The sequence below is a fragment of the Nematolebias whitei genome, chromosome 13, assembly GCF_014905685.2.
Source record: "Nematolebias whitei isolate Nwh7 chromosome 13, NemWhi1, whole genome shotgun sequence".
NCBI lineage: Eukaryota > Metazoa > Chordata > Actinopteri > Cyprinodontiformes > Rivulidae > Nematolebias > Nematolebias whitei.
The window spans coordinates 1,981,184-1,992,990 of record NC_056510.1 but is presented as its reverse complement, the minus strand read 5'-3'; the positions used below and the strand labels follow the sequence as shown (position 1 = coordinate 1,992,990).

General features: G+C 43.6%; 1 protein-coding gene across 1 annotated transcript in view; it reads right to left on the bottom strand.

Moving 5' to 3' along the window:
* itgb5 (integrin, beta 5) overlaps positions 1 to 11,807 on the bottom strand; it is a 29,759-nt gene that overhangs the window by 7,047 nt on the left and 10,905 nt on the right. The window contains exons 9-11 of the mRNA XM_037686764.1: positions 9,688 to 9,839; positions 6,386 to 6,560; positions 3,985 to 4,239 (exon numbers count right to left, since the gene is read on the bottom strand). Of these exons, the coding sequence (XP_037542692.1) occupies positions 3,985 to 4,239; positions 6,386 to 6,560; positions 9,688 to 9,839 (582 nt within the window). The remainder of the gene's footprint in view (positions 1 to 3,984; positions 4,240 to 6,385; positions 6,561 to 9,687; positions 9,840 to 11,807) is intronic.

The following is an 11,807-nucleotide window of genomic DNA, read 5'->3' as shown; positions in this document are numbered from 1 at the left end:
CTGTCCAGGTGTCCCTGCGATGGACTGGAAATCTGTCCAGGTGTCCCTGCGATGGACTGGAGACCTGAACTTCTTCTTCGTGGACTTTGTTAGACCGGTCTGAAGAAGGCGACTGGTTCTCCCGTGTCTCTGTCAACGACGACAAATTTGAGACGTGCTTCGTCTGAAAGTCTCCATCTGGCGTAGAAACCTGGAGGTCGTGCTGAACTCAGCAACACATCAGGAATGCGGCAGATTGACGAAGGCCAAATGCTCCTGATGCGACGTCCACAGAGTTCCTGCGCCTCAGCGCTCATGGTGCGTGCAGAAAGAAAACACGGGGCTGTGACCTCCGACAGACTCCATCGTCTGCTCCCAAGAAATCCCTGCTGAATATTTGAAATGCTTGTGGTGTTGCAGAGCGACACGGAGAGTCTGGAGAGAGGAAACTGGAGGAGTCTGACAGGGAGGAGGATTTTCTGACAACTGCTGCTCAGAATGTTGAAAAATAAGAACAGAGGACGTCGCACTGAAGCGTTTTCAGTTCATCGGCTTTGTTTTTAGAGCCAACGGACACGACTTAGACAAAACTGGACTAAATTTTACCCTCGAATTGTCTTTAACCGCTTAAATATTAACATTTTAAAATATTTTCTTCTCTTTTCTTTAGAGCCGTCTCAGCCTGAAATTAAAAAACATCTAACTTAAAAGATTTTTACTTATTTTTACTCTTTAAGGGTCTTTTGTTACCACAACAACAACAACTCCACAGTTCAGGTCTTTAAAAAGACATTTCACTCATTTGGATGCACAAAATGATTTTTGGATTTTTTTTAAATTCCAGTCCAGAGTTTTGTGAAGACCGTGCAGCCCACCGGGCCCATGAGGCCTCGTTTTGGGTCAAACATACTCTCACGTCTCCTGGTTCTCACAAATTAACATTTTTCTAATCATTTTTTCTTTCATTTTTTAAATAATATTTTAAAATATATATTTTTAAAGCTCTACCCATGGTAGAAACCATAGACGTTGCATTAATTATATATGAAGGGGACGCGCCCCCCCACATTTATCAAGTATTAATTTGGAACTTTTAATCCCATATTCATGATGAATATGGGATTAAAAGTTGTATTTCAGCGTAATTTAATGTGGACAATGAGGAACACGAGTGTAGTAAAGTTACTGCCAGGTTATGAGCATTTCAACAAATTCTGACAAAAAGAAAATAAAAAAGGTAGAAGGATTTTTATGCTGCGTTAGCAAAAAGAAAATAGAATAGAATAGAAACAGCCTTTATTGTCCCACGGATGGGAAATTCCAGTGTATCAGCAGCAACAGATAAAAAAAATCACGTTTATTGACTGAAACAAAATTTAATAAATCAAAACAGACAAAAATGAATGTGTGACTGAGTTTTCCCTAAAATACAACACAAGGGTCAATTACATTTAAGAAAATTACGAAAATTTAAATGTGAAATATTTAGAGCTCAGACAAGAAACTGTCCACAGACGGACGGACCGTGCCACGGCATAATGTCCTAAACTAATAAGGAAACTAATAGAAATATGACTTCTGTTGTTTTTGTGCTCTGAATTCAACAATTTTACGTCAAGAGAACGTCTCACAAAGGAACAAGCAGCGTGGATTCTATTGTCCAACATCCTTAAAACTAAATAAAAACTACAATTAGAGTAAAGTCTTTGCATTAATTAAAGAGCAGGCTGCACCACGCTGCCCTCCCCGACCCAGAGAAGCTTCATAAATTATGAGCGTAGAGCTTTAAGAGGCAGCCGACAGCAGAACAATACGACCCTGAAACAACGACGGGTTCCGCTTTCTATTTGGGCTTCAACGGGAAAAAATATGCAGGAAATTCTGCAGTAGCTGCTCTCATTAGGAGCTCAAAATCTTTTCTGACTTGATAAAAAAAACAGAAGTGAGTTTTTGGACCACAGGAGGAAGTGTTGGAACCAGCAGCTGAGAAGACGTCTGGAGCGAGAGCAGCTACAAAATCTGCAGTCAGCAAACCAAACTGCTGAAGAGGCAAAGACTCGTCAGAGGAAGAGACAGGACAACACTGAGGTCCACGTTTAAACATCACCGCCTTTTAACGAAGAATTATCAACATTCAGGACATAATGACCCCAGTCTGTGGAGTCGAAGAACAACTGGACTTCTTTCTGAGGCTTAAAACGTTTTGGTTCTCAATTTAAACAAACATGACATTCCAAGAAGATATATTTAGTAGTACTCTTATTTTAAACTGAACTCCTTCTGAGGATGAGGCCCTGATCTGTCGATCCATGTCCCGCTCCACCCTACCATCACTCAGGAACAAGATGCCCAGATACCCGAACTCCTCCACCTGAGGCAAAGACTCCCACCTGACCCGGCCGCCAACTCGTATACTTCATCTCTGTATATAATTCATAATTGTTTGAAATCAGTTCTATTACTGTAGTGTCATCTGCAAGATTAATTGTGGTGTTTGTGGAGTAAATGGGTATAACTGTGTATAGAGTACAGCATCGGGCCGAGTACACGACCCTGCGGCACTCCCGTGCAGTGTGTTAGACTGGTGAAAATATTAGTACACAGTTTCAGTGTCTGCAAGCGTTTGGAAAGGAAGTGCTAAATCCACATTAACTGCATGTTACTGAGACTAGGGACGGGGCTGATCCGATCCGGTATCGGCCTCCAATACCAGCATAATTTACGTATCGGATTTTTCCAATCCACGATGAATGTTTGCTTCAAACTATGGAATGGATTTCCTGAACGGCGGCGTGTCTCATGAACCCAGAGTAATAAGACCCGCCTCACATTCAGGAAATCCAGTCCATAGTTTGCAGCAGCTACAACGTGAGGACTGAGTTAGCAGCACTGTGGCTAACAGCTAACAAACTTTTCATCTAAACATGTCCGCTGTGTGGAAGTATTTTACACTAAACACCACAAAACAAGACGGCAACGTGCACTGTCTGCAGAGCCACAGCGCCACATTAAACCACGGTAAAGTTAGTTTTACGATGGACATTCGAGCTCCGGGGCTTCAGCGGTCTGCTCCTCTTGCTCAGTCCGCAGCAGGCAGTTTGATTTCAGCCAGCCCCACTCAATCTACCCATCTCAGAGGAGGGGCAGACTGAAATCAGGCTGCCTGCTGCGGACTGAGCAAGAGGAGCAGACCGCTGAAGCCCCGGAGCTCAACTGTTTACAGAGAAGCAGCTAAACTTCATCATTAATGATCGACCACTATCAGTTGTAGAAAACAAAGGATTTCACAGCTTGATACTTGCAGCCAAGATCTAGTTTACCCTCCAGGAGATATTTATCAGTACAACAGTAAACAATCATAAAAAACACATGAATTGAAAATTACAAGAAAATTATATATAAAAAAAAACTAAACAAAAACAGCTACATTATAAAGTGATGTAAAATATTAAAAACAGGAACATGTCTGTTGGTTTATGTCGTGAACTTATCAGATGTTTAAAGACATTTAACATTTTATTTTATTCTTTTAAAAGAAACTAAATAAACAAAACAAAATCAAAACATTGAATGAAAATAGTGCAGAAAGAAGAAAAAAAATTATTACATCTCCCCCTTATTAAAATAATAACTTTAAACAATCACTTAAATTAATCACTAATATCCACTTTAAAGCTAGGAATAAAAAAAACATGTTTTGTGTTAGCAGGATTTAATTTTAACTTTAAAACTTATCCAATATTAATAAAACTTACCTCAAGTTGACTTTTTGTACATGCATGCATATATTTGTACACATTGTACTGAGAGCAGATTATTACAGCCTCATATAAAATCAATGATCATGATATCAGAACAGTATCGGTTTGACATCCACATTTAGGGATCGGGATCAGATCGAAACTAAAACAAAGTGGATCGGTGCATCCCTAACCGAGACCCAAACTAAGTAGTTTGGGCAGCTGAGCTGCAGAACCCCCTCTAAAGTAGAGCAGACGTTCTTACCTGAGCACAGAACACCTTTGTGCCGAGGGCAGGAGAAGTCGTCGCACTCGCAGAAGCTGCCGTAGATTTTGCCAAACTCGGACTCGTGGCACACGCACTGGTTGCAGCTACACTCGCCTCGTCCACTGCAGACCTGCTTACCCTCGGCTTCTCGACAGGAGCTGAGGTGCAGGCTGCTGGCATCGCCCTCCTGACACTCGCAGCGAGCGCCCAGGTAGCCTGGCTCGCAACGACAGGTGCCACAGTTGTACATACCTGCAGAGGGATAAGGAAGGCTGTCATGAATCAGCCAGTCGTTACACTCAACCAGACGGTGATACTAAACTTAATTCTCCTGGATGTTATGTTCTCCCCCTCCCCTACCTGCTCCCTTCCCCAAGGACATGGACCTGATCCAGAGCTCTACCTAGCTGGCTGATAAACACTGAACCATCTCTCATCAGGACTATGGCTGGAGGGTGGGGGGTGTTCTATCTGGACAGTGTTCGTGGACTACTTCCTCTCAAATTCACTGCCTTCGCTGGCCTCTCTCATTTGCCCCCCCGGTGCAGCAAACTAGTAGATGTGAAGGCGCCAGTGGCTGCGTCGCTCACTTGGGCAGACTGTGCTGGGACCCCCACCCTCACCCACATGCATGCGTCTTTGCATCACCGGTGTGTTGCTTTGTCTTGTCCTGAGGTTTTATACCTTCCTTTTCTTGAACTAAATGAAAAGGGCAGCGCTTCACACGAGGCTGCAGCCTCAGGCATCCCCGTCTACCCATGTTGTTTTCTTTGAAACTAATTTTCTCTCAGGACAGTTGCCGAGGGCATCTCTAAATGGTCCTGAGAGCCTTTAGGCTGCATTTTGAACCCTGCATGAGCTCCAGCTCTGACAGAAAACCAACAAGGTCAAGAAGCCAAGTCTAAGTTAATTATTGGAAAACTCATCCTAATCTGCACATCTTCACTTCTAAAGTGTACTCAAACTGATGTATTCTTAAACATGGGGGCCACTGCTAATTGGGTACAGTTTTGGGGAAGGTGTACAACAAAGTTATGCTCATGGCCCAGAGTCCACCTTTACAAGCTGTGCACATGAGAAAAACCCGCCATTTTCAAAAACTGGCCGTTTAAAATCTAGAAGAGCGCCGCTCCAGGTGTCTGCATGTTGCAGCAGCTCTACTTTCATTCTGAGATTTTGCTTTTGGAAACTTTAATTCCTCTTTTTCTGGATTTAAATCACATTTTCTGGATGACTGTTTCCTCTGGTATCAGATGCTGTGCAGCTGGAAGGATTTTTACTGAAACTTTTTTAGTTTTGGACGTTTGTTATGATGCGTAACCATGGCAACAAGGCAGTTTTCTACAACCAACAGCAGCTGAATAACATCTCAAAAGCTCAAATAATATCTCAACTACAGCCCCAAATCTCAAATGAGTTGAAAAGGAGGCTCCGCGGACGCACTCTCATCTACCTGCCAGCTGTGCTCGAGTGCTTGACCACCGAGATCCTGGAACTACCAGGAAACACGGCTCACGACAGCGGATAGACAGGATCGTCCATCAGCACCTACAGTTGGCTGTCCACAGCGACGAGGAGCTCGGCAGACTGCTGGGAGGAGTGGCCATCGCTCTGGGAGGAGTTCTGCTCTGCATTCAGGCGCCCGGGGGAACTGAGAGGCCAGCAGAGTCTGGGTGGACGGATCAGACGGCATCTGCAGCCAGTTTCTTAGGATCCACTGTGGGATGGACCTTTACAAGAGATCCTTCCTGTCTACAGCATCAGCATCTATAACATCTCTTAATGAAATGAGGATAACGAGTTACAACAATAAATAATTTCCCTCTGAGACTAATAAAGTATTTTTTAATTGAACTGAATTTCTGAGAAGTGTGACAACATTCTGTAGTGTTTTGAGACAACTTGTGGTTTTAATCGTGTTCTGTAACTTTTGGTCATCCTGCCATCAGTCTCATTCTGGACTCTGAACAGCTGAGGCTTCCTCAGATTCATTTTTGGACGTGTCCACAGCAGTGTTTCCCCTACCATTATACAAGCAGGGCGCCCCGCCCTGTCAACAGAACAGAGTGCCCCGCCTACCAAACCGAACTGCGCGCACTGCCCCGCCCATCGGCACTGACGTAGCACTAAGCTAGCAGCGTGCAATACAGGCGCGCAGCTACAAAGCTAAAGGCAGCATGATGCTGAACCCCCCACTCAAAAACTATCGATACAAACCGCGCGCAGTTCAGACGTGCCTCTGCCCCGCCCCCCACTCATCAACCCCACCCACCATACGTCATCCTGCCCACTTTGCTAAGCTCCACCCACCTGCAGGACTCAAACGACAGAACACAGTTGCTGACATGCAGGTGGCACTTTGAGTTAAGTTGAGTAACGATGTAAGACGCTGCCGTACCGACGGCGCTGCAGATGCTGCTGTTGGTCTGAGCGGTCCGGCTGCAGCCACAGTCACACAGGTAACTCACAGACACCTCCAGCTTGTCTTTGAAGCCCACGGGTTTGATGGTGAAGCTCTGGTCAGCACCATGGGGAGGGCAGCTCCTCGCCTCCACGCTCACGTTGAACGACACCTACCAGGAAGAGGGAAAACTGTGACTTCCTGTTTATCTGAGACATGACAAAGTGGGTCCACCCAGTTCTGATGTAGAGCTGGCGGACAGGACCAACGTCCTCCGATTACTCCGAGGAAGGAAGTTCCTACAGAACCAACCCAACCTCAGTCATGTTCATCTCTTTCAATGTGTTGAACCAGTGACCACCTTCTCCCTGGTTTGTTCTCCTGGTTTGGCTCAGAGCTCAAGTTCTCTAAACCCGGAGCGCTGTTCTAACTGCATCCATATCACATGCACACCCGTACCACATGCACACCAAACAAAGAAACAGTGCAGAATGATAGTGCTGAATACACTTTTAATTGGACTGAAAACCTGATCAAAAACTCTAGAACTACGGTCCAGCCCAGAGTCTACAGGTCTCAGTAAATCACATGAACATGTCAGAAGTCGTCTAGTTATGGAGAGAACCCTGGAAGAGCAAGTTCTCCACTCAGTCCAGCAACAGAAGCTGGTTCAGGACACAAAGCTGTAGATCACATGACACCCAGAACACCCCCCCCCCCCCCACTACTGACCCAACGAGCTTAATGAGTTAACGAGAAGTTTGGAAAGAACACAACGGGAAATGGGAATCTCGAGGATAACAGCCCCCCGTCTCATGGTTCAACGGGACAAGATGATAACGGGACAGGATTCATTCAACTTCATTCAACAATGAAGACAAAAAAAAAACATACTTTTACAAATCTGCTGAAATTATTGTGTGAACTACTAAAAACAAGACTCAGAAGAAGTTCTGGTCGGTTCTGAGGTTCAATAAACCAGTTCTGGACAGTTCTTTTGTTAAAAACCAGTTCTGGACAGTACTGGGGATAAAGAAACTAGTTCTGTGCTGTGCAAATAGTTCTAGACTGTTCTGGGTTTGGGACTGTGCAGCAGGAAATGAACGGTTTACACAAAGGTTAAAAATAGACTCATCTTGTGGCACAAAATGAAATGATGGAATTCTTTAAACCACCCAAGTTTACCATGAATTAGCCGAGTAAATGGGACAAAACCAAACTGCAGATAAGTAAATTCAAATGATTCTAATTTGTTTGGACAATGAAGCTTTTATTAAAATGGGACGAGCTCTGCTTGCTATAATTAACATGCACGAATCTATTCTGCGTGTTAGTGAAGCAGTGAAAACCCTGGCAGCTCAGCCCAGCCAGCATTTTTCCTGATGCCAACAGATTCCTTTCATGGCCTTCAGTTTCGCAGGCCTTCTCTCATGGCTTTTGTGTGAAGTCATTGAGATGCAGCTTTGGACTCAACTTGCAGCAAACTTGGCCCTTTCCTCAAAAAGGACAGAGAGCCTTGGCGCCCAGCAGACAGAGCTGCTACCCCGAGCACGAGTGGGCCCCATCGTGCAAGAGCTCCTTTTCATTCATCCAGACCGAATCAGCCTGAGCTCATCCATCTGTTCCCACCCCAAACCGCCAGGAAGAAGAACAAGCCTGCAATAAATAATCTGCAAGTGAAACAATGACAAAATAAATAAACCTTGTTGACTGGTGAGAGAGCGGATCAGGCTGGAAAGGATGTGCAGCAAGTTATGCTTGTTAAAGCTCTAACAAGTGAGGAGACCGTGACGGGAAGATGGAAGGAGTACTTTGAGGAGCTAATGAATGAAGAGATGTAAAGGGAAAGAAGAGTAGAGGTCATAGAAACCACTGGGAGCGGGAAAGATTAGTAACAGTGAAATTAAATTGTAATACAATCAAGGCCAGGAGCCAGAGAAATTACACATTCACTACAAACAAGCAAAGAGTACTTTTTCATTTTACAGTTAATTATACTGCAACTTATTAACAGTATCCAATAAAAGCAGAATATAACACAAAAAACATGTAAAGTCCCCTCGCTGCCTTTTATGTTGGTACATAAATTTGATCCAATCAAGCTGGACACTCCCAGGTCCCGTTGGTCCAAGATGAGGGGCGGAGTAGAAAAATCCCTTTATTTTCCAAGTTCTGCGTTTACCAGGGCTGTGGAGATTAACCAGATTAACTCTCGGACATGAACGTGCCTGAAGCGACTGCAGTTTGGGAATTAAATTTAGATGCGTCACTGCATCACGTCTTTGTACCAATAAAGTCTGATTTATTTATGACTAAACGTGAACACATTTATTGTAGAAACACTGAAAATGATTTAAAAAATGAAAATGTTACATTTGTGTATGAAGAGCACATCATCTCTCCATTCCTTCGTGTGGACATTCTGCTTCCAGCTGTTTAGTAGAACTATTTTCTCATTAGCGCCCCCTACAGTTCAGGAGGACTGCAGCGCCAGTATGAACAGCAACAAACACTGAAAGTGTGCTTCATCCCGATCTTAATATTCCAAGTTTTATGAAAATGTTTAGTTATTTTTAAATGAGGCCACTTTATATTGTGATAAAAGGTTGATTTAAATAATAATTAAACATTGAACTGTATTGTGAGGCCCAGTCGAATCAGAACCAAACACCGGCTCATATTGTGACTAAAGGCTGGTTCGAATCATATCCTCTCTCGTTATCTTCTGACCTGCATCGCTCAAAATTGTAAAATAACCTATATTTTTTAAATCGAAGCTTATTCTTTATACTTGTGAAAATCTTGTGTTGGAAACAAAAATATTTACCAGTACAACAGCTGTTGCTGAGGTGATCTCCTTAAAGGAGTGACAACAGTTTAAAGACGACACCAATCACCAGAACATGGACAGAAACTTGGGAGTCTGAAGGAAGTCATAAAGACTCTAAAACTCTAAAACTGCTTTAAAACTAAATGCTCTAAAACTGTTTCTTTCATTTCTCAGGCGTTTAACTGAAACCAATATGTGGATCCTGGAACAGGAAAGGCTCGTTCTGATTTATAGTCGGGCACTAAACACAGTCCCGTCTTATTTCTGGCGTGAACGTAAACATCAGGATGTCATTTGATGTTGTAGACGAGCTCTGCCGGCTCGTGACGTGCCGCAGCTCATTTAGACCTGTGATGAGTGTTTTTCTTCTTGAACACGAGTAAATAACTGGATGTTTGTCAAAGTGACACTGGTTCTGAAGACGATGCACAGTCACAGCCACGCTGGCCGAGCCCTCAACCGAACTCACCGTGTCTCCGATCTTTAGCTCGGTGCACTTCCTGAGGCCCGAGCGAGGCTTCCCGTCCTGGCAGGTGGCGGTGAAGGAAAGACTGATGTCGTCGGGGTGGTCCCACACCGTCAGCTCCACTTTAGAGCGAATGTTCTGAGCAGCACACACAAACACAAAGATGGTTCAAGACATCTGCAGGATTTCCATCAACCTCTCAAAGTCCTTGAATTCGTCAACTTCCTGTCACGACCCACAGTATTTGTGCTTGTGGGTCGGGGGGGGGGGCACAACTCTTCTCTGGTTTGGAGTATTTTTATGATTAATGTGAATGTAATGTAATATGTAATGTATTACGTAATAATGTAATGATTAATGCCGAGCATGAAGGCAGGTCGGATGTGTCGAGACGTGCAGATGATGAGCCCAGGCAGCGGGGCTGTTCAAACGTTCACGCTCACATGCACAAGCACTTCATGTTTGCTTCTGACAGAAAGTTGAAGAAACAAAGCAACTGGGCCGAGCCCCTCCCAGTGAGAAGAGGACAGCAGGATCTGGTCCGAGTTCTCACCCTCTCATTACTGCATCAGTGTGCACTTTACTCTTCTACAAGGATTACTTTTAATTATTATTGTTAAAATGCAACGAGCACGGTGAATAAATAAGACACGTGCACTCTGGACTGAACTGGTCCCGCCGACTCCCATTATGTGCACAGCTTTCTGATACAGTGGCCTCGGTTGTAAAACTAACATCTCAGATGAAAACAAGTCTTACAAAACGCCTTGACGAGCAGAAACGGATATTAAAATTTAAAAAGTACCAACAATATGCAACAAACAGCCCCGATGACCCATCAGAGTCCAAACGTGATAAAAACGTGTAAACAGGAAGTTCTGGAGGCTTCAGCGAGCCAGTCACGTAAACATAAAATGTGTGTTTTGAAAAGTCGAGATTCCTTCGTACAAAAAGCAGTTTGACAAAAAAAAAAAAAAAAACTGGATCTGTGCAGAAATAACTGAAATAACAAACAATTCACGACAAAAACAAAGAACTCAAACAAGTCCCATCTTCCAACAGTTCCCACCACCAAAGTCACTGTCCTGAAAGAACTTGTGCCTAAACACGCACGTCGGTGGCCATTTTGGATTTAGACGTGGTAACCCAGTTGTTGCCAGGGACCTTTCTCACACCTAGCTGCAGCGACACCAGAAGGGAAGTTGGCATGTTGCTTATTCTCCAAGTTATCCAGTTCACAGTGTTTACATATACACAAATATGGTGGCAGCCATCTTGGAATTTGGCGTGGCAGCCCAATTTTTGAAGGGAACCTTTCCGACACTTAAATGCAGCCACACACCAAAATGGAAGTTGGTACCTCACTTTCTTTTAAGTTATTGTGCTCACAAGACAGACGGAGGGTGACATGTGGCAGCCATTTTAAAAATTTGATTTGATGGCAATATGCGTCTGGGTTTGCTCTAAGCTACCAACACACCACATTTCAGATCAATATCTTTTAAAATAGCTGTTATTTGTTTGCAAATCGTGTCACCGTGGTAACTCTAAATACAACAAAAGAAACAGCACACATCACGGTGCCGAGCCGGTCATTTTGATACGACGTCAGTGGAGGGACACGCTGAGGTTTGGGCTGCATTCAAGTTGATACAAGATCATGACCCCTTTTCAGGTGGATAATAATAGGACCCTTTTCAGGTGGATAATAATAGGACCCTTTTCAGGTGGATAATAATAGGACCCTTTTCAGGTGGATAATAATAGGACCCTTTTCAGGTGGATAATAACAGGACCATTTTCAGTTGGATAATAATAGGACCCTTTTCAGGTGGATAATAATAGGACCATTTTCAGAATAGGACCATTTTCAGAATAGGACCATTTTCAGAATAGGACCATTTTCAGAATAGGACCATTTTCAGAATAGGACCATTTTCAGAATAGGACCATTTTCAGAATAGGACCATTTTCAGGTGGATAATAACAGGACAATTTTCAGGTGGATAATAATAGGACTCTTTTCAGGTGGATAATAATAGGACCATTTTCAGGTGGATAATAATAGGACCATTTTCACTTGATAATAATAGGACCATTTTCAGTTGGATAATAATAGGACC